Source organism: Aspergillus aculeatinus (genome assembly GCF_003184765.1).
Source record: "Aspergillus aculeatinus CBS 121060 unplaced genomic scaffold BO66scaffold_43, whole genome shotgun sequence".
Lineage (NCBI taxonomy): Eukaryota > Fungi > Ascomycota > Eurotiomycetes > Eurotiales > Aspergillaceae > Aspergillus > Aspergillus aculeatinus.
The window spans coordinates 236,138-256,156 of NW_020291512.1; the positions used below are offsets into that span (position 1 = coordinate 236,138).

At 54.1% G+C, this 20,019-nt stretch overlaps 9 protein-coding genes across 9 annotated transcripts; 5 read left to right on the forward strand and 4 right to left on the reverse strand.

Annotated features, from left to right (window-relative positions):
- The first annotated feature begins 626 nt into the window (after positions 1-626).
- On the forward strand, positions 627-1,783 carry BO66DRAFT_355158 (SDR family oxidoreductase). The gene is made up of 2 exons (XM_025644842.1): positions 627-902; positions 986-1,783. The coding sequence occupies exons 1-2, from the start codon at positions 663-665 to the stop codon at positions 1,775-1,777; spliced, it is 1,032 nt and encodes a 343-aa protein (XP_025501139.1). The 5' UTR covers positions 627-662; the 3' UTR covers positions 1,778-1,783.
- A 563-nt stretch (positions 1,784-2,346) lies between these two features.
- On the forward strand, positions 2,347-2,949 carry BO66DRAFT_458188 (uncharacterized protein; the record flags this gene model as incomplete). Its single annotated transcript, XM_025652201.1, has 1 exon — positions 2,347-2,949. The coding sequence occupies one exon, from the start codon at positions 2,347-2,349 to the stop codon at positions 2,947-2,949; it is 603 nt and encodes a 200-aa protein (XP_025501140.1).
- An 847-nt stretch (positions 2,950-3,796) lies between these two features.
- BO66DRAFT_158673 (uncharacterized protein) lies at positions 3,797-5,261 on the forward strand. Its single transcript, XM_025642204.1, has one exon. The coding sequence runs from the start codon at positions 3,837-3,839 to the stop codon at positions 5,190-5,192; it is 1,356 nt and encodes a 451-aa protein (XP_025501141.1). The 5' UTR covers positions 3,797-3,836; the 3' UTR covers positions 5,193-5,261.
- A 1,431-nt stretch (positions 5,262-6,692) lies between these two features.
- BO66DRAFT_355167 (cysteine proteinase) lies at positions 6,693-9,737 on the forward strand. Its single transcript, XM_025644843.1, has 2 exons — positions 6,693-8,301; positions 8,373-9,737. Exons 1-2 carry the CDS (start codon positions 6,763-6,765, stop codon positions 9,378-9,380), a joined length of 2,547 nt encoding a protein of 848 aa, XP_025501142.1. The 5' UTR covers positions 6,693-6,762; the 3' UTR covers positions 9,381-9,737.
- A 166-nt stretch (positions 9,738-9,903) lies between these two features.
- BO66DRAFT_403993 (uncharacterized protein) lies at positions 9,904-10,812 on the forward strand (the record flags this gene model as incomplete). Its single annotated transcript, XM_025648904.1, has 1 exon — positions 9,904-10,812. One exon carries the CDS (start codon positions 9,904-9,906, stop codon positions 10,810-10,812), a length of 909 nt encoding a protein of 302 aa, XP_025501143.1.
- Positions 10,813-11,482: 670 nt separating this feature from the next.
- BO66DRAFT_413694 (phosphatidylserine decarboxylase) lies at positions 11,483-12,682 on the reverse strand (the record flags this gene model as incomplete). The annotated part of the gene is made up of 1 exon (XM_025649431.1): positions 11,483-12,682. The coding sequence occupies one exon, from the start codon at positions 12,680-12,682 to the stop codon at positions 11,483-11,485; it is 1,200 nt and encodes a 399-aa protein (XP_025501144.1).
- Positions 12,683-14,146: 1,464 nt separating this feature from the next.
- On the reverse strand, positions 14,147-14,986 carry BO66DRAFT_473563 (uncharacterized protein; the record flags this gene model as incomplete). The annotated part of the gene is made up of 3 exons (XM_025653059.1): positions 14,534-14,986; positions 14,381-14,478; positions 14,147-14,328 (listed from the first exon to the last, which is right to left on the reverse strand). Exons 1-3 carry the CDS (start codon positions 14,614-14,616, stop codon positions 14,147-14,149), a joined length of 363 nt encoding a protein of 120 aa, XP_025501145.1. The 5' UTR covers positions 14,617-14,986.
- A 1,053-nt stretch (positions 14,987-16,039) lies between these two features.
- BO66DRAFT_379651 (cytochrome P450) lies at positions 16,040-17,832 on the reverse strand (the record flags this gene model as incomplete). The annotated part of the gene is made up of 4 exons (XM_025645866.1): positions 17,295-17,832; positions 17,170-17,238; positions 16,514-17,116; positions 16,040-16,452 (listed from the first exon to the last, which is right to left on the reverse strand). Exons 1-4 carry the CDS (start codon positions 17,791-17,793, stop codon positions 16,040-16,042), a joined length of 1,584 nt encoding a protein of 527 aa, XP_025501146.1. The 5' UTR covers positions 17,794-17,832.
- A 965-nt stretch (positions 17,833-18,797) lies between these two features.
- BO66DRAFT_403997 (enoyl-CoA hydratase/isomerase family protein) lies at positions 18,798-19,780 on the reverse strand (the record flags this gene model as incomplete). The annotated part of the gene is made up of 2 exons (XM_025648905.1): positions 18,798-19,704; positions 19,764-19,780. 2 exons carry the CDS (start codon positions 19,778-19,780, stop codon positions 18,798-18,800), a joined length of 924 nt encoding a protein of 307 aa, XP_025501147.1.
- Between the last annotated feature and the right edge of the window lie 239 nt (positions 19,781-20,019).

The window sequence follows — 20,019 nt, forward strand, 5'->3', positions numbered from 1 at the left end:
GACAGCTAGCAAAGCAATACATTGAGACCCTACAACCGCCACACCCCGATCCGCGCGGGTGTTTCAAGACAACCCGGAACCTCATGCTCCGGAGTCCTTCGATTGCAGCCAAGCCCGAGAACCCGGGCCGCGGTGCGCGGCTCTCTATGGACCACCCTATCACCCTTCATCGCATTCCATACACGGGGACGTGCCCGCGACAAATGTTAATGTCAAGCACATCCGTCTTACCCGGCACGTTAAGCTTCACCCTGAATAGGTGAAGCTTGTCAAAGTTCGTGGGGCTTGTCGTCACTCTCTTTTCCTAATGATCCTACCTCACGATGGGGGAAGATGGTGCCGAGTTCCCGTGGTGGATACTATAGCACCAAACATTATTGTCCCAAGTTGCCATAACAGGTGCAGTGAGTGAGGAAGGTCCCACAATCACCCCGTTTCGCGTCTCGAAATGGGACAAGCGTCTTCATGAGGTGAGAATGAGATCAGGACACCTACGTTGACATCAGTCCACACCTATATGTTGCCGCAGTATGGCGGGACCGGAGAAGGCCAGGCGCCCTGAGCATCAAGGTCCTCAAGGGTACTTAAGGTAGTCTGGTTCCAGCTGGAACAGTGTCTGAGGGGCAGTTTCTCTGCAGACAAGACCATCCAAAGCCAACATCATGTCGAAGATCGAAAACCAAACCATCCTCATCACCGGAGCCTCTGGCTTCGTCGCAACGCACGTCCTCTGGGTCTTCCTCCAACGAGGCTACCGCGTGCGTGGTACCGTCCGCTCGGAGCAGACCGCCGAGAGAGTGCGTGAGATCTTTACGGAGTACGGGGACAAACTATCCTTCACGATTGTCAAGGATATCGCCCAACCAGGGGCGTTCGATGAAGCCGTCAAGGGTGTTCAAGGCGTGAGTTCCTCCAAAGCACTGAGACAATTGCATACACCCAGACACCCAGCAAGGTCCATGAGCTAACCCCTGAGCGATGGAAGATAATCCATACGGCCTCCCCCTTCGCGTTCAGCGTGCAAGACCAAGAACGCGACCTCCTCCAACCCGCCATCCAGGGCACCCTGCAGCTCCTCTCCGCCGCCCACCGCCATGCGCCCCAGGTGCAGCGCATCGTGCTCACCTCCTCCTTCGCCGCCATCGTCAACCTCCGCAAGGGCTACTGGCCCGAACACACCTACACCGAAGCCGACTGGAACCCGGAGACGTACGAGCAGGCCAAGACCGCCGACGGACCCACGGCCTACTGCGCCTCGAAGGCGCTGGCCGAGAAAGCCGCGTGGGAGTTCGTGAAGCGCGAGAAGCCCAATTTTAGCCTGTCGACGATCTGTCCCCCGATGATCTACGGGCCGGTCGAGCACCACGTCGCGAGCATGGATCGGTTGAATGAGAGCGCCGCGGACGTGTACCGGTTCATAAACGGGAGTCTGAGCGAGATCCCCCCGACCGGGTTCCCGGCCTGGGTCGATGTGCGGGACGTGGCGGAGGCGCACCTGCGCGCGTTTGAGGTCGACGGGGCGGCTAATGAGCGGTTCTTTGTGGTGGCCGGCAATTTTGATTACGCGCAGGTGTGTGAGATTCTGAGGACCAAGGTCCCTGGGATTGATACGGCGAAGGTGCCGGAATGCAAGGCGGCGCGGGAGGTGCCCCAGGTGTATGGGGTGTCGCATGAGAAAGTGCGCACGCGGCTGGGGATCGAGTTCTATTCCTTGGAGGCGAGTATCAAGGATACGGCGGAGTCTTTGTTGAGACTCGAGAAGACGTTAGGGCAGTGATGGCGCCCGCGACTGTGGATCTTATGCCTATAGAATGATACAATGATGATAACGTGATTATAATTGTTCCTTGGCTGCATTGGTTTGTTACTACTTTGAAAAACAGTAGACGACCAGTCTATTGTGCTCTGATGCAGAGTCAGAATCAATCGTTGCAACGGTAAATTCTTTCGCGCGCGGAGTAGGCTACAGTGGGCGGACAATAGCTCAGTCGACAAAAGGATTGTTCAAAGAACGATGAACCAAGAAGGGCAGTCGAAACAAAGGCATGGGCATGAGATTGATTACAGCGGAACAAAGAACAGCAGAAGCTTTTCATAAGCATATGTCTCTGTCTTGAGAGTCGTCAAAACATCTCTTGATCAAGGCCAAAAACGAATGTAAGGGGAGCCACACACAGAGGGAACAGCATCGGCCATATAAATTCAGCAAGTCCCCCACCCACAACCAGTCCCATTTCCTTACTGCCAACACCTTCAACACAGCTCAACCTGCCTCGCCGCTTGCTCATCAACACATTTTCGGGCTCTCGCAATCTGTGACCAATGCTATCGTGTTCATCATACAAAATGGACCACGAACTCGAAAAGGGTCTTTGCCATGACCTTGAGGCTCAGGCTCCTGAAATCCGGCAGCGTCAGCGGAGCTCGCCTTTCTTGACTTTAGGGGAAGCGACTACCCGGCGGCAAGCTATAGTAGCGTATATTTGTGCTTTATCTGTGATGATTGGGTTCGGTAGCCTCATGACTTACTCTATCATGCGGCAGGTCTATGGCGAGAGAGAGGCCTGGCTCCGGGAGGAGTGTGGCCAAGGCCATGAGCATCTGCACGCGCGCTGGGGCGGGTTTGCCGAGCGGCCCATGGACAACCAGTGCTATCAGCAAGAACGCACGGCGATACTGCTGTCGGCGTACCTAGGATGGCTCGGCGTGGACCAATGGTACGCGCACCATTGGGCGCTTGCGGTCTTCGAGATGTTGGCGTGGCTACTACTCTTGATTTGCCGAGCTGCATCTAAAGCCTTCGAGCATTCTTTCCTTCTTCAAGCTTTGCTCGCCGTTTTCATTGCAGCCATCCCATTCTGGTGGATGGCCGACTTCATTATGTGGACGGTCGGGGGCGTCTATGGCACGCCTGGTTGCCCCGGTGGTAGCGGATCGTGGAGATACTAAGGGGTCACTTTTTCGTGCCGTGATTGAACGACAGACGGGGCACGCTTAGTACGGGAGGAAAGGTTTGATATGTGGGATTGGGCGGTTGGCAGTTGGTGATTTTAGACTCTTCTTTCTATCGTTGTGTCTCTTAATAACTTGATTCTTCCTTTATTGAAAAAGAATTACTTTTCTTTGTGACTATATATTTCTCGGCCGCTTTCTCTCCCAATCAGGGCTGCGGACAGGACTAAATGGCACTAGGCCGGTGGCCAAGAGGCTCAATTGAGAAAATCCGGAACAAACCGTCCAACTTTACGAGGCTAGTCGAAGAAACTAGGCTGCATTGCGGATAGCCCTATAACTCGAACCCTGAAAGCGAGGCCGCTAACCTCGTTCCCCTGTCGGTTCTCGCCCCCGGCAATTTCCCACCAGCAACGAGTGCTTTTTCTCAGGAAAGATGACAAGAGAGATGTCAGGGGAAAAAACTATGAGAGATCTCTATGTTCCGGCACTATATCCTCTGCCAGAGGATAAAGGACGTGAGTGTGAGTTTGCAAGACGAACATGTGAACCCTGCTGAGACACATGGTCAAGATCTGATGCAGAAGTGATTTGAATCGCTTGACCCTGAAAACAAAGGTTGTAAAGAGGGTCTTAGCGCCCTGACTAAAAAAGATAGACCCTTCACATCGTCCCTGCGTATGAAACCCGGCCAATAATAGCGAGTAGAATTGGCGGAGGAGCTAAAGCCAATTTCCCCTACTAGACTCTCTGTACGGCGTGACTCTACAGAGTTGAGCCTAGTGTGTTGTTCGACCCTTCGTATAATAAGGCCAGTGAGCGCCACACCCATCCTCCAATTTCTGCATGCTTCTCTAGCCAATCTACCCCGGCGACCATCCACGATGGCGTCCTCACATTCGTTTTTGTTGTTTCTGTCACTCCTTTGGATCCAGCTGTCGTCATTCGTTGCGGCAGCTCCCTGGATCGTTACTGCCTACTACCAAGAGAACGTCTATACCGAGTCCGACTACTACGAGACGTATACCACCACCGAGATCGAACAAATCACCCCCACGGTCACCTCCCTGCCACCAGCCAAGTCCACCATCACCTCAGTCGCCACCTATCGCGAGTATGGCGCTTACAATGAAGTCATCAACTCCAACTCCGATATCACTGTCATCCAAGAGCTGTACCCCACCGGCGTGGGGGCTGATTACTACGACTACCTCTACGACACTGAGGACGCCGCCGACAGCACGATGTTCGTGGTCAACCTGACCTTTACGGCGCCCACAGGCTGCTCCTCGCACTGGACCACGACGACCGCGGCCGAGATCTACCCGCCGGTCCGCGTGCAGAGCCTACTCCCCTTGACCGCGGTCTCCACCTCCCTGTCCGTCGACAACAGCCAGCCCTTCCAGCCCACCACCTACACCATCGACATCGTGTACGTCGACCCGACCCAGGTCCCCAGCAACTCCCTGAGCTCCCTGAGTCAGTACAACCAACCGAGCGAGCTCTACACCGGCGACGGCTGCTACCCCACCAGCACCAGCTCCTCCAGCTCGTACGGCAACGGCTACTACAACGGGTACTACAACAACTGGGACGACGAGAACTACAACTGGTTCCTCGACCCCGACTACTTCGGGATCTCGCCGCTGGCGCTGACGCTGATTCTGACCCTCGGCTGGATCGGTCTGTTCCTGATCCTGGGCTTCATCGAGGCCTGGGTGCGCTTCCGCCGCCTGATGACCGGCTGGCAGACCCGGCGCGGCATCCCCGTCTTCTGGTCGCTGACCATCCTCCCCGTGACGTTGTTCCTGCTGTGCTGGTTCCGCAAGGGCTACCGGGCGCGCTCGCAGGCCGACGGCGAGGTCCTGAAGAAGCGCTGGAAGGCGATGAGCTTCGGGACGAAGCTCAAGCTCTTCTTCGTCTGGGGCTTCCGCTTCAAGTACCCGCCCATGCTGGGCCCGGCCCCGGCGCGCGTCAAGACCAGCAAGCAGCCCGAGAGGACCCCCGGTCCGCGTCTCCTCGAGCCCAGTCCTGCGTCCAGTCTGGCGCCGCAGTCGAGACAGGGGTCGACGGCGGAGGCCAGTGGCGCGTTGGCTGCCGCCCCGGCTGCCGCTGCTCCCGCTGCTACTGCTGGCCCGGAGATGGCGGAAACGTCGCACTCGACCCCGGTCGCACATCAGCCTCCGGCATCTTCTGCGCATTCAAATGCGCAGGATGAAGAGATTGGTCAGGCCCGCTAGTGTGCACATCAATTTAACCTCTGTGAGGGTGTGTTGTAATGTGGATAAGCGAGTTGAGCACCACCGAGGGTGAACCCCAAACCAACCACGTGACCTCCGCGTACCCTGATAATGGACCCCGTCATTCGTTTGCTTCTATTATACCCATGTTTCAGGAATAACCTTGTAATGTCTTAATGTATCTATCACGAGCATGAATGGACTTGTTGGAGTCATGGTTCGACTTTTGGTATGCATAGGAGAGACCTCCTCGCTTCGTGGCCCTGCAAGAAGTGTTAAAGAACCCTGCCCCGCAGCCTTCGCCCTTAGAGCCATCTCTACTGCAGATCAGACCGGCGAATGTGTGGTGCTCTCGAGATTGATCTGAGTCTCATTTGTTCCTTGACTAGCACACCTGACATCCGAGTCCCGTGATCCTGGCGATCGATCTCGTTTACTAACAGATTCCTTTACAGCCGCTGCTCCGCAGGAGTGACAGGGCAACCGTTTCGCGCTTCCAACTACAGACTCAATCGATAGATCGTCTTCAAAGTATCAAGTCTCGCGCCTGAATGAAGCCCAGTCAGACCCATCTCCCGTATCTCTCGACTGCTGAGGTATTGATACTGTGGCCATATTGTAGGCGCGCAGCGCGGATGAGGCACCTAAAAAGAACAACTGAGGAAGTATTAAAGCCTCAGGCTAAGTGATGGGAAGAGCCGGTTTTTACCGCCCGCCCGTGGGCTGGTGTAGCGGAAATTCCCGCCTGGCTAGCCTGCCAGGTGTCTTTCCCCACCTTCTTCAATGCAGGGCCTGACATCTCACCCTCTTGAGTGAATGCTGATCTAACAAGCTATTACCCCGGAGCAATGTTGCAATGTTCAATCACAAGACTTGGGCTTTCTTGTAAATAGAACGATGGCTCAAAGTTATACCCAAGGGATTCAGCCTCACCTTACAGTTACCGGGATGTTTCTGCTATACTTCACAATCTGGTAATAATTGGTTCAGATGTAGCTCTGCAAGGTTTTGCAAAGTGTTGGGATGACAGTTGGGTTGCACGCACATGCAGACACGCCCAGAAATTTCCTCTCCATTCACATATTATCCGGCCTTGTCAGCCGCACCTCTGCAGCTTCAGAATACGAGGCCGCTACTGTTAACTCATTTTCTTGGCTTTTCACATATACATATCACCAGCAGAGATGCATGCACTCCTGTTATGCTTCAGTGTAATTCTGGTCATTCTTTCTCTTACGAGTGCCAGATCGATGAATAAGGATCCAGATACCGAGACCTCTCAGAGAAACCCCAACAAACAAAGCCAGTCGTCAGATTAAGCGCGGGGCTGACAGAAGTAATACAGCCGACAACAACACACCATCCTTACTCACGCCTCAGCCTTGTCTCACCCGCAAACATCCCTGTACCAGCACATCCGCTATTATGAATCTTCTACACTATAAGACCTAACACCTTCCCACATTCCTCAGACAATCTCCTGAAATAAAACACATTCTTCTGACCCTTGCTCGAAACCCTACACACCCACACCCAGGTTCCATCTCTACTAACCAAAGTAACCAGCACAATGGCCGCCTCGCAAGCGCCAGACCCCTCCACCCCCTCCACCCCCCAAGCAACCATCACCGCATTCTGGAACACCTTCATCGCCAAAACCCCAGGCAAAGTCACCACCATCTTTCCCCAGAGCCTCTACGCGGATCTCCTCCCGTCGCAGCGGGAAAGCCCGGGCCAATCGTCCGCGCGCAATGCAGCGGAGAGCTACGAGGCGGCGGCCCGCCAGTGCCGGGCGGAGGTGCAGCGCATCGTGCGGGAGTGCCACCGCGTGAACGAGAAGTTCACGGACCCGGACTTCGACATTGAGAATGATCGCGAGTTGGCGCTGTGGAACTGTCTGCGCGGGTTGGTGCGGGGGGAGAAATTTGGCGGGGAGGGGAGGGGTGTGGATATGGGTGCTGCACGAGGGAGGGGCAGAGTGGGGAGACAGCGGGTAAGGGGGTGGGGTACGAAGGCGGATGACGACTGGTGCTCCAGCAGCTCCTCCTCTTCCTCCGATGACAACACGGACGAGGAAGAGGGCGTGCCCGGCTCCGTCCACCGCGTCGACTGGATCTTCGAGGACCCCCGGTTCACGATCGACGGGTACTCCAACACGGACATCAAGCAGGGCGCCAACGGCGACTGCTGGTGGCTGGCGGCGGTGGCGACGATCTGCAACCGGCCGGACCTGATGGAGCGGATCTGCCTGGCGCGCGACGAGGAGTGCGGCGTCTACGGCTTCGTCTTCTACCGCGACGGCGAGTGGGTGTCGACCGTGGTCGACGATAACCTGTACCTGTCGCACGAGGACTTTGACTTCTACGGCGATCGCTACGACAGCACCGGCCGGCTGGCCCGGCAGTACCGCAAGCGCCACCAGACGGGCTCCGAGGCCCTGTATTTCGCCAAGTGCTCCGACGCCAATGAGACCTGGCTGCCCTTGCTGGAGAAGGCGTATGCCAAGGTGCATGGCGACTACGAGGCGCTCTCCGGCGGTTGGTCCGGCGAGGCGGTCGAGGATATGACGGGCGGCGTGACGACGACGATCGCGACGAATAAGGTGCTCAGCAAGAATACCCTGTGGAGGGAGTTGGTGAATGCGGAGCGCGATTTTGTGTTCGCTGCGTCGGCGCTGGGGTCGGGCAGAGACTGGACGCGCGGGGGGCTGGCGCTGGGCCATGCGTACTCCATTCTCCGGGCGACGGAGGAGGAGGACGAGGATGGGAAGAAGGTGCGGCTGGTGCTGGTCAGGAACCCCTGGGGAGAGAGGAATACCGGCGGCGTCGGGGAGTGGAATGGCCCCTGGAGCGATGGCTCGCGCGAGTGGACCCCCTACTGGCTTCAGAAACTGCAGCATCGATTCGGAGACGACGGCATGTTCTGGATGGCCTATGAGGATCTGCTCTCGACGTTCGTGTTTTTGCACCGGACGCGCATCTTTGACGAGACGTGGACAGTGGTCCAGCGGTGGACGAGCGTCAGCGTCCCTTGGATTGAAGGGTATCTTCGAACCAAGTTCGTGGTCGAGATCAGGGCAGCTGGTCCTGTTGTTTTCGTTCTCTCTGAGGTATGCTGAATCTCCGTTTTCTCGCATCGGTATCATAATGGCTATGTAAGCAAAGGTTAACTTGTTCGCAGGCTGATAAGCGCTATATGAGAGGCCTTGAAGGGCAGTACGACTTTGCGTTGCACTTCCTCCTCCAGGAGGAGAATGCGAAACCCGGAGAGCACCTGTTGCTTGTCCGGCCGGTTCAGTGCCGGGGCAATCGCTCGATCAGTGCGGAGGTTAAGCTTGAGCCCGGCAGGTACGAGATTCTTATCAAGCTTCTCGCAACCAGGGACTCTGACCAGAAGAACGTGGAGGATGTGGTGAAGGAGTGGGTGGAGAAGAATCCCCAGAAGCTGAAACAAGTTGCCATGAATTATGACCTGGCGAATGCTAAAGTTCAATCTGAAAAGCAGATTGAAGCTCAGAGCATCAAAGCCTCAAACGCGACCGGTGAGACTGCAAAGGAAGAAGCTAGCAAGAGTGAGGCTGGCAAGGGTGACGCTGTCCAGGATGAGATCGGCAAAGATGAAGCCGGCAAGGATAAGTCTGGACCTGCTGAATTCGCGAACGATGAGCTCGCACACGATCGGTCTGCAAAGAAGGCAGATGAGGAGAGAACAGAAACCGGCCTGCCTCACCACAGCAATGAGGAAAATCTCCAGAGAGAAGGTCACGCTGCAGAGCCTCCACCTGCAGTGCTCCAAGCACCTGGTTCATCAAGAAGGGTTCATGAGGAGAAGGGCAAAGACGTCGAAAAGCATCACGAAGACAATGTGCAAGAAGATACAAAGCACCTTGACAAGCAGGATGACGACAAGCAGGACGAAGACAATAGGGACCGTGAGAAGAAGCATGATGGCAAACGGGATGAAGACAACCAGCATGATGACAAGAAACACCATGACAACAAGGATCTTGACAAGAAGGACGACAAACAAGACGATGACAAGCAAGACCAAGATAAGGAAGAAGCAACTTCCCATGAGCAGTCAGTTGATACAAATGGCAATTCACCATCGCCATGGAATGCAATCTGCGTGCTTGGCTTGCGGGTCTATGCCCGTGATCCTCAAGTTAGCATCGAGCTTGTGAGGTAGCATTTTCGCAAGTTCTAGATAGGACTAAATCGTATACTTCGCGCTTTCGCTTGAGTTTGCCCGCTGCCTGGTGGAAAGACCACAATCACCTCATTTGCATAACACTGGCTTTGTGGAGGTCATCCAGGTCTGAGACTATATGACATTCACGTGTAGGTCTCATTCACAGCAGTCCCCTTTGAAACTAGAGCGGGTCGATCAAGCCGTACAAACACAGCTTGAGCACGCTTAATTCTCCGCAGTAGTTAGCTGCGGCGACATGTCTTCTTTCAATACTTTCGAGCTTTTCGCTTCCTTTGTGAATGAATGACGGGATTTTTCAGTGCAGCCACTATTATTCTTTCTTGTTAACAGTGCCTCTTGTCATTGTCCCGGAGATATTCTCAATCTAGCCGTAGCAGAAACAGATAAATTATGCCTATCTTCTACATATAAGAGCAGTTCTTTGTCACCATCACTATATTTCCCACGGCACTCGTCCTCAGTATCGATAAGAAGCAACAGACAGACTATCCCTCACACGATGTCCGACATGAAACGAGAACCATCCTCTCCAGGCCTAAAGCCAGCCCAGAGTCAGGCAAGGGAGATCGACGTGGAGAGGACCGGCAACATCAGCGGGCTCCGATACATCACCTCCCGCTGTGAGGACCACGAGCCACGGGCGGGCATTATCGGCGGCATCCTCCAGCTGGAGGGCAAATGGTTCGGATTGACGGTGCTCAGCCCCTTCCTGGAAGACCATTTCTGTGGCGTCGGTACGCAGCCCTTCTGGCACACCACCCCCTACGACGCCGAGATCAAGTCGACCGAGATCTACGACGCCCGCGAGCCCCACGCCCTCTGGGGGCGCATCCCTCCGGATCCCGAGACCCTGCAGCCCCAGAAGCGATACTTCTCCCGAATCGGAAACTGGGCCCTCGTGGAGCTGGTGAACCAGGAGCTCGCGGAGACCTGCGTGCCCGGTCCGGACGCGAGTTGGGTGCTGCTCCCCACCGTCATGGACAAGGATAAGCCCGTGCCGCGCTGGCAGCTGATGATCCCGGACCGGGAGCTTCCCCCCAGCGATGAGCCGTTGGACATTGTGAAACCCTGTGCGCAGTGTCAGGGCACGGCGGATCTGTGCTATCACTATGCCTTCAAGTCGGACGGCTTCCTCTCGGAGTCGGGAGCGTGGGTCATCGAGGAGCCGCATCTCAGCGTCGTCGGCATCGTTCACTTTTCGGATCGTTTCACAATCCAAGCCATCCCGGCCTGGTGGACATTCAACGAGCTCAAGCAGCGCTTTCCGGCCCTCAAACCACCCTTGGTTTGTTGTGCGTTCCCCAACGACAATGATTTCCTAGGCAGTGGGTACGACACCGACAACGATCCAGTCAAGAAAGACACCGACGACATTCCAGCCAAAAAAGAAGAGCCTTCATCGGTTTGACCGATCTAGGAATCCGTCCTGACCTCACATAGTCTATGCAGTCAATAAAAGCAGTTTCCCCATCATACTATGCCCTCCAGTCTTCTTCAATACAACCTGTCAATCCGTCGGGAAAGCCCTTCTTCGTACTGGTCCTGGTCTAGTTCCTTGTTTCGTCTCCTCTCATAACACGATTCTCCTGGACCACATTGACGGCTGGGCCGCTGAACAGCGACATCAACCTTAGCAATAGTATCTAGCGCAGCTGATTATCTTACTAGCTTGGACTCAATCCACGGCTCGAACAGGCAGCTCTAGTTTCCACCTGGCATAGGTTGTTCGACCATGGAGTCTACTGGGTTGGCGGCGACGTCCCAGAACCCAATTCCCGTTCAATGAGTGACTCGAGCCCCAGAGAGCGGTTAATAATCTCAGCTTATTTTTGAAAATACCACCTGAAGACTTGCGATAGCCCAATCGGCCATCGACTGAAGTCATATTTCCATACATACTCTGATACAGCAAAGACCCTCGCGCCAGAAACACATTGAACCGAGAGAATAGTTTCTTGGGCCACGACATGAACCCCGAACAAACCGATGGCAAAGAGCCCTTATGGTAATGCATTCTCCACACTGACAGTTCCTCTGGCATACACGACTCTGTCGCACACGAAGCTCGCGCAGACATCCTAGGACACAGTAAACAGCTGCGAGTTCACCGCAACCGGCTGACCGGACTGAGCCGCCCCCTCCGATAGAACCGAAAGGTTGATGTTCCTGTTGAAGACCAGACAATGCGTGCTGCCGCCGAAATGGAACATCCCAATCTGATCCCCCTTGCTCACCTCGTCGCCGGCCCGCACCGTCGGCTCGCAGGAGCCGCGCTCGCGCATGCCGGCGAAGACGCACGCGACGGGGCCCAGCTTGGCGTTGTCGATCACGATGACGCACCGGGTGGCCTCGTGCAGCGCCCCCAGAACCTCATCCTCGATCACTGCCGTGACGGGGCTGGCGTCGAAGGCGGCGTTCGTCCCCGAGTTGAGGAACGTGCCCGCGATGACCCGCATGGTACTGATGGTGCCGGAGACGGGCGCGTGCCAGCGGTGGTAGTTGGTCGGGTTCAGGGCGCCCTGGTAGAGCCGGCCGCCGCCGAACTTCCCCGCGAGCTCCTGGTCGCCGAACATCGTGCTGAGCGAGTACTTGTGATCCTTGATGTTGAAGGTGTCGGAGAGCTGCACGTCCGGCTGGAAGATGACCTGCACCGACTCGCAGGCGGCCGTGATGATATTGTCGTCGTCGGGCGCCGCGACGGGCCGCGCGCCCGCCCGGAACTCGCGCGTGAAGAACTGGTCCCAGGACTTGAAGCCGTAGTGCAGGGCTTCCTGCTCGCACTTGTAGTCCCGGAAGAAGGCCTCCCGTTCCTCGTCGGACAGGGCGGCGCGGCTGAACCACCCCCCGTCGTCGTCGGTGAGGACGCTGGCGGACTCCGGGGACTTTAGGTAGACCGTCCACTCTTTGAGCAGGGACTGCAGGACCTTGTCCACTCGCGCGTCCCGGAAGAATTCCTGCCCCGCGGCGGTCTTGAGGTAGGGCTCCAGCAGGTTGGTCAGGATTCCCATGCTGCCTCCGAGGGAGTTCTTGGCCGCGGAGGCGTCGTAGGTGGGCGCAGTCCGCGTGATCTTGTCTAGGTTCGCCAGGAACCCGGCTAGGTTCTGCATCACGTTCAGGGGATCGGAGCCAGCCTGGGTGAACATGGCGGTGGCATTCTTGAGCAGGGTCGGATCATTCTGGATTAGGGTTCGGAAGTCTTTGACGGTCCCGGAGGTCAACTGCCCCAGATCGGGCAGGGTCACTTTGGGAAGGGTGGCTGTAGACTTCAAGAAATCCATTTTGTTAGAGAATGTAGTCTTCTTGGGGGTGCTCTGTGTAGGGCAATCTCTGAAGATGATGTCCGACCTCAGCTCAGGGAATCCCTTGGGCTTAAGTAGTAGGCGACCGGGAGGAGGTGCTGCAGCTGCAGATGCCTCTGCTGTCACCATGACGCGCACATACGCTGTGAGCTAGGGAATGCTGCAGCCATTGGAAGACCGATCGACAGCTGGAAAACTCAGAGGGCCGGCCGGTCCGACCCTAGTGTGATGTCTATTGGGTCGTGGATATTGGATACCCTGTGCGTACTAAGTCTCTGGTTGGGGGCAGGTTAATCTATAGACCCCTGTCACACAGACCGGTTTCAGTCCATCATTGCTTTTTGGTCTTTCAGCCCACGAACCCCGCACTTGCAATCCTGCAGCATGAAACCAGGTATGGTGGTTATAGTTCGTGGAACGGTGGATTTGCGGGTTGCTTTATGTCACCGTGCATCGGAGTGGGCTGATCTAGATCTGCAGCTAAATGCCGCGGTCACACGGCTTGCGACCCATCCTGCACGATCTACAGTTTGAGACGCCCGTGTGGGCTTAGACTTACCTAACAGCCAACAGCTCCAGCGTCTATAGCCAGCTGCTTCCATGGAATGCTGCGTGGAAAACCTGCCAGTCGAGCCTTCTGGGTCCAGAAACTGGAAGGGGGCCAGTTTCGCCAACTGGCTGCCTGCTCTGCGCCCGCCGCCACCTTGGATCTAGTGAACAAGTCGTACAGCAGTATGTGCAACTCTCGACTCTTCCTGGTAACAGCTTCAACATGGCTGATGTCTTTAGACAGATTTATCATACTGCATGGGTGTATATCGAGGGAAGTAAGCACTGCTAAACGTGACGTCAAGGCTGCTAAACATGGAGCTTGATGTCAATGGTGGTTGCGGCGATCGCAGGAACATCAACCGGACCCAGATGCATGGGTATTAACGGTACTACCTAGTAGCTCTGTTTGCCCTCTTCCTAAGCTATCTCCAGAACTTGTGGATTTGATGGAGAATGTCTTAGGGTGTTATCTTTGAGGTTCTAGCCTCGTTTTGTAACCACAGAGCCTTGGGCATCTAAGCGTTGAACCCGTGAGCTGAGATCAATGTAAAGATATATTGTTTGTATCCAGTCCGGACTTCGAAAGCACTCCCTCCGGCATCAAGGCCACGCACTAAACAAGATGAGTGCTCTCACAGCAAGAGTGCAAATGCTTGCCAATCGACTAGAGCCAGACTAGAATGAGACAAGGCTGTTCATAAGTTGTGGAATAGAACCGGCTCGATGACCGCGTGGATTCTGAATACGAAGATAAGATAGACAAACACCCGCCAAGCCGGAGGGCCCACCGCCCCATCCGAGCAGAGATCCATTTTCCCAAAACAGCAATGGTAATGCATTTCAATTTTGTGCACGCTAAGTAAAAGACAATGAGAAGATATCTCCAGCTGGCTACTGGTACAAGCACTGGACGGTCTTGGCGTTGCTGAACCAGTATCCCGGCCACTTCTCGCCGCTGCCCATCTGCCAGGTCGTCAAGTCAGCAATGCCGGGGCTCACGAAACCGCCCGAATTGAAGTTGCCCGTCGTCATGTAGCAGTTGCCCGGCTCGACGAACATGGAGCAGACCAGGCCTGAACAACATTAGCTTATATCATCGCTGACCGGGGCACGCTTATCACTCACCCTCATCTGGACCGATCGAGCCTAGGGTATCCCAGAAGCTGATGTCCATGCACTCGCCATTGTCGAAGCCGAATAGAGTGCAGGGGCCCGTCCAGTTGCTGTGCGAGAGGTATCAGTGTTATGTTCAACGTGGATGGGGTGCAGTCAACGTACGGTCCAGGGCACATGTACACGTTTCTCTTGGCAGCGGCGACGCCGGCAAGGACGGCCATGGTGGCGAGGGACAGGAGCTGCATTGTGAGGGAAGTAGGTATGATCTTGACTGAGAAGAGATCGAGAGTGCGATGTGAAAGACGAGCAGAGACGAGCAACCCCAGTGCGCTTTATAGATTTTTCTGCCCGGTCAAGTTGTCAGACGGCGACAGACGAGAAGACTTGAGTCTCGTATGACTGATTGTGACCAAAACATATCCAATCGCTCACGACATGGCGCATCATTAGACGACTCGACATACGAGCTTGAAGCATAGAATGGAGATAATAATGAGACTAGAGCCCCGGATACGAACAATAGCGGCGGGACTGTCATTTCGGGGTCCAGCTCAGTTGCTGTTTAGGGTCTAGCGGGGGATTTAGTACCGGCTATTTGTCCCCACCGCATTGCCCGTCTCTCTCGCTTCCATGCCTCATTCGTGAATTTCCGAGGGGATGAAGACGACTTTGAAAAAGGGTCTCATCTATCGGATCTCCCCACTTGTCGTTTTCTTCAGGCGCGTGACTTTTTTGATTTGTCCTACTTTATTCTTTTCATTTTTTGTTTCCATGCTCTTCATGGTCTTTTTTGACCTTTAAGTAATGGTGAGTTGACTATCCACATTGATCGTTTGAATCGAAGTATGCCACGGCTAGAAAATTATTTATCTCTGTGTTATTGTACATTGTATTGATAGAATCAATCAGAGATTCAAGTATGTAGCGACTCAATCATCACACCTACCTCTTATAATAGTCTTGTCAGCAGTTTGATTCTCGCTGATGAACCCATGAGTGGAGAAGATTGTCCAAATTGATATCAGTGATGTGAGAAAGCTGGGATGAAGGCAAATCGCACAAGCGACACCGTCAGCACTAGTGAACGGCGGACTTGGCAGCCTAAATTCTCCACGCTAGAAATTATCATCATGCTATGCTTGCCAAGGGAAAAAGCGATCCACCTGACCCAGCTTGCGGAATTGACGACAAGCAAGACGAGTTGAGAGTTACAGGGTGACTTACAATAAGAGGTATCTTATTCTGTAGTCCTGTTGGCATTAGCTGTCTTCACAGATCATCCGCGGGACCAATGTCGTGGACAGGGCAATACGCTGCTAAACAAAGGCGACTTTTCGTATTTCACCTAGTTTCGAAATATAGCAGCGTTTGCTGGCCAGGGATCAACAGAATGTTTGATGATTGAACCACACAGAAGCTCTCATTATGTGAAGCAATAATTATGTTAAAAAGTGATCATACAATTGAAGATCTAAAATTCGAGCTCATAGAAAAGGTGGCGTAAGGTGTAAGTAAGTACCTCGGTGAGAAACCATGGTCCATATTTCCGAGTTCTCGCTACACGGTATGCTGAATAGGATGCGTGTCATTTTGATTCTGTCTTCTGTTTAATGTGGTGCGTTGCTCATTGCGCCGCGCCAGGGCATCTCCATTGGATAACTTCCCACGTTATGCAGCAACCTTTTTCCTTCGCACCCGCAGCTTCGCCTTCGGATTCGTGACATACTCTACGAACCAGGGGGTCGCGTCCTTCTCCGTATCCACCCGTTCAAATTCATAGTTGTGGAGCACGTGGTTGAGCAGAAGTTTAATTTTGCTTGAGGCGAAAAACCTTCCGGGGCAGGCGTGACTCCCGATGCCGAACCCGAGACTTTCCATCGTGGTCGTGACGAACTGCGACGAGTGCTCCTTCCCGGGCTCCTCGCGCAGCTTCAGATATCGGTCGGGCTGCCATTCTTCGGGGTTCGGGTAGTATTCCGGGTCCCACATGCGCGACATGTTGGTGGCGACGATGGCGCCTTTCGGAATGAGTGTGCCATCCGGGAGGACCACGTCGTCACTGACATGGCGGTGGGATAGAACTAAACGTCTGTTAATCCCCGGCTACTAGGCCGCTCGGAAGGGGAGAGAGGGAAGACGTACGGACACCCAGGGGTTTAATGCGCTGTGTCTCCTTCATGACGCTGTCGGCGAGCTTCATCCGATAGAGCGACGTCTTCTCCCACGCACCGTCTGTACGGACTGATTGTGCTTCCTGGAGCAGCGGTTCAATCCACTCCGGATGCCGACAGAGCTGGAGGAGGATATTGGAAAAGAGATCCGATGTTGTGTGTACCGATGCCATGCTAAGGGACAGTTGAATGTGCGCTCCGTGGTATTCCTTGCCCTTGCCCGTGGCGACTTCGTGCATCCATGAGATAGCATCGTTAGGCATCTCGGCGAGACCCTTCTGGGCTAGGGCAATCTCTTCGATCCGCTTGGCGATGACAGGTTCGATGATTTCCTCGGCGCGCTTAACCTGTCGGCGGATTTTGGCGCAGTCCGACAAGAACCATTGGACATAGGGGCGAGACCATGCGGGAAAGCGGCGGATCGATCGCACGGCTTTGAAGACATTATCCGTGTATGCTTGGGTATTATCCAGCCATTCTTTGTTCTTGCAGAGTTCGGTTCCCAGGAAGATGCGCGTTGACACCTGTGTGACGATGTCGCGGAGACTGGCCAACAGGTCGACCTCATGCCATTCTAGCCCCCTTATCAGTCAGGCATCCTATGCATTGCGCCATGTGGTGACTTACCAGTGCTTGTTCCCCACCTCTCATCGAAAGCCTCTTGGGTCTCTTCTGCCAGGTTCTGAGTGAACTTGCCTGCAGGAGAACGTCAGTGTCGTATGCCCACCGGTGGTCTCTCAATAGCAATATACCAAGGTTTGAGGTCAATTTCGAGCGAATCATCTGAATGAACACATTGGGCGCGCCGGCTTCCATGACTGGCAGCAAGCCTTCAAAACCAGGCAGGGAGCCGGCCATGGTTTGCCTTACCACCTCACTGGCAGTGAAGCGAGGATCCGTTTTGACATGCTCACCCATTTCCGGAGGAAGAACAATCCTCCTTCCAAAGGAGCCGATAAGCTGGAATGGATCATTGTACTGGTGTTGTTGGTCAATAATCTGGTCTGGCAATCCTTGAACGAGCTGAGAGCCTACCTTCTCATATCCCTCTTGAAGAATTGCTTGGGCATTGTGGGCGCATCGTTTCACGGCATTGGCATCGGACCATTCGCCTTTTTTCTTGTTTATCACGGGAAACTGAGAGGTTTTCCATCGGAGTCTCAGCGACGGGAGAGCGACACTCAGGAAGTAGGACAGGAACACAGCAGGCAAAGCTGTTAGGAAGATTAGTCCGATGTTCTCTCGGAACATGATGGCTGCTGTTATTCACAACACCAGGGGTTAAAATCGGTTTTGGGCTGCCTTTGTTCTAAACTTTAACCACATGGATTATCTTATATAACGGGCGATTCGTGCTCATTCAACCGAGCCGGACACCTGGGAGATTCGCGGGTGAGTTCGTAATCCGAAGGTGGAACGATCCGGGCATTGATTACCATCGGCTTTTCCTCTTTGGTTATATCTTACACGGGTGGCTGAGTTATCATAACATATTCATAGATACCATCTGATTCACTCACAAAATGGAGTGCCATTCACTCTTCGGCTTGGAATTTCGGTGTTTAGCGTTCGGTGTTTCAGTTCTGTACCGAATCCGATGCCCACCGTTGACTGACACACGCCAAAACATTGGCGGCCATCATACTCAGAAAGATGAAGGTGAATTATTCCTGTGCTTAACTAACACTGTGAATTTATTCGAGCCCGCCGAAGCTGGCTGCGAGACCATGCTGGCTCCGAGGCCCTTTTCAAGCGTATGCTCCGGAGGTGATGACAAAGGGCTTTAGATGCATTTTTCTCTTGGGCTTACAGACAGCGGTGATTCATTATGTGTAGTCTCATCTCAAGGTATATGAGTATATGGATGTGAAGGACAGAGATGCCCTACATATCGCTGAAAAGGTTGATTTCAAACGACAACCCGTATAGATTACCATTAGGTGCCACCAACGGTGTTGAGATGCGCTAGATACACAGAAAGACAAGATGCACTGCCCTGCAGACCCTCACTAACATTCGCTCGTAGTCGCATCGACCGACCCAACCAGCCATTCAGTGCGGGCGTTTATCAACTTGTCTCATTAAGTGCAATAGATGGTACATTCTAGCCTCCACAATACCCGATCCCCGTCCAGGTGAGTGGCTTCTCTGGGTATCGTTTCCATTTCTTTGCCCTTTCTGCCTTTTCGCTCTATTTTCCAGTGGTGAAAATGAACAAGATCTATACTGATAGCTATAGTGGACAATGCATTGCCTCATGACGCCGTTAATTTATCATCTCTAACAACGTCCTCCCAGACTATATCCTTGATCCCCATGTTGAATTGAGCAATACCGTGCGATGCCTCCGATCCCTGCGCTAACATGGCTTCAAATACCTCGCCGGCCATTTGGTCTATGGCGGCATCATGGCCACTCACGGCCTCCTCAACCAACCATTTACATAGTGCAGCAGCTCGAGGAGCCGCAAGCTTCAGGTCATTCAAGAACCCCTCTACCACCTTCTCCAGATCATCAAGATCAATCGCAAGAGCATGTATGATTCCTGCATCGTACAGCACCTGCGATTTCACTCTCCGGCCAGTAAGCATCGCCATTCTCGCGAGACTGCTTCCCCACTCCCGTACCAGGAACTTCGATATGGTTGCGGGACACAAGCCAAGCTTGACTTCGCTCAAGCAAAAGAAGGCAGTGGACACGGCTATGCGTACATCGCAGACGGTAGCCAGGCCAACACCTCCACCATAGGCGGGCCCGTTGATGACCGCCATCGTGGTTTTGGGACAACTATCGAGAGTGGAAAAGAGTTCTTGGAGCGCATTGCACCGCTCCGCAACTGAGACAAAGAGGTCTTCCTTCAGGTGCATGCCCGTGCAAAAGTAGCGGCCACGACCCGTAATAATGATTCGGTGCACAGAGTCGTCGCTTGAGAGATGCTTGAATAGCGAGGTTATTTCCTTGATCATGGGGAATGTTAAAGAGTTGCCATGATGAGGTCGGTCCAAGCACAGCCGCACTGTGCCGCCGTTACGGGAGACCTGGTATCCTTCATGGTTCTGCATTGTTGCCCAGACCTTCGTGACCTGCTCATCGCTGCCAGTGCTTGCCCAAAGCTTCGTGGCGAGCTCGTCATCGCGAGTGCTGAAGAAGTTCCAAAAAGGCCTAGATGGTATCGTCGTAATGAGGCTCTTGTCGAGCAGAAGGATTGCGTGAAGACTTACAGTTTGAGATATTGCATCATTGCAAGGTTTGCAGATGCATCAGGGATACAAATGCAATGTGCACCCAGCAACCGTCACATTTATACCGAAGACCAGTGTTACTATTCCAGTATACAAGGTTTCAAGATATGATTTTGCTGAAGTCTGGGTAGCTGCATCGGTGATCCGCACTGGCGGCGTCGGCGATTCGCCCTAGCTGCGCCGGCGTTTGGCATTTGCTGCCTCGGCGATAGCCCTCGCTTTGCTGAATCCTGCT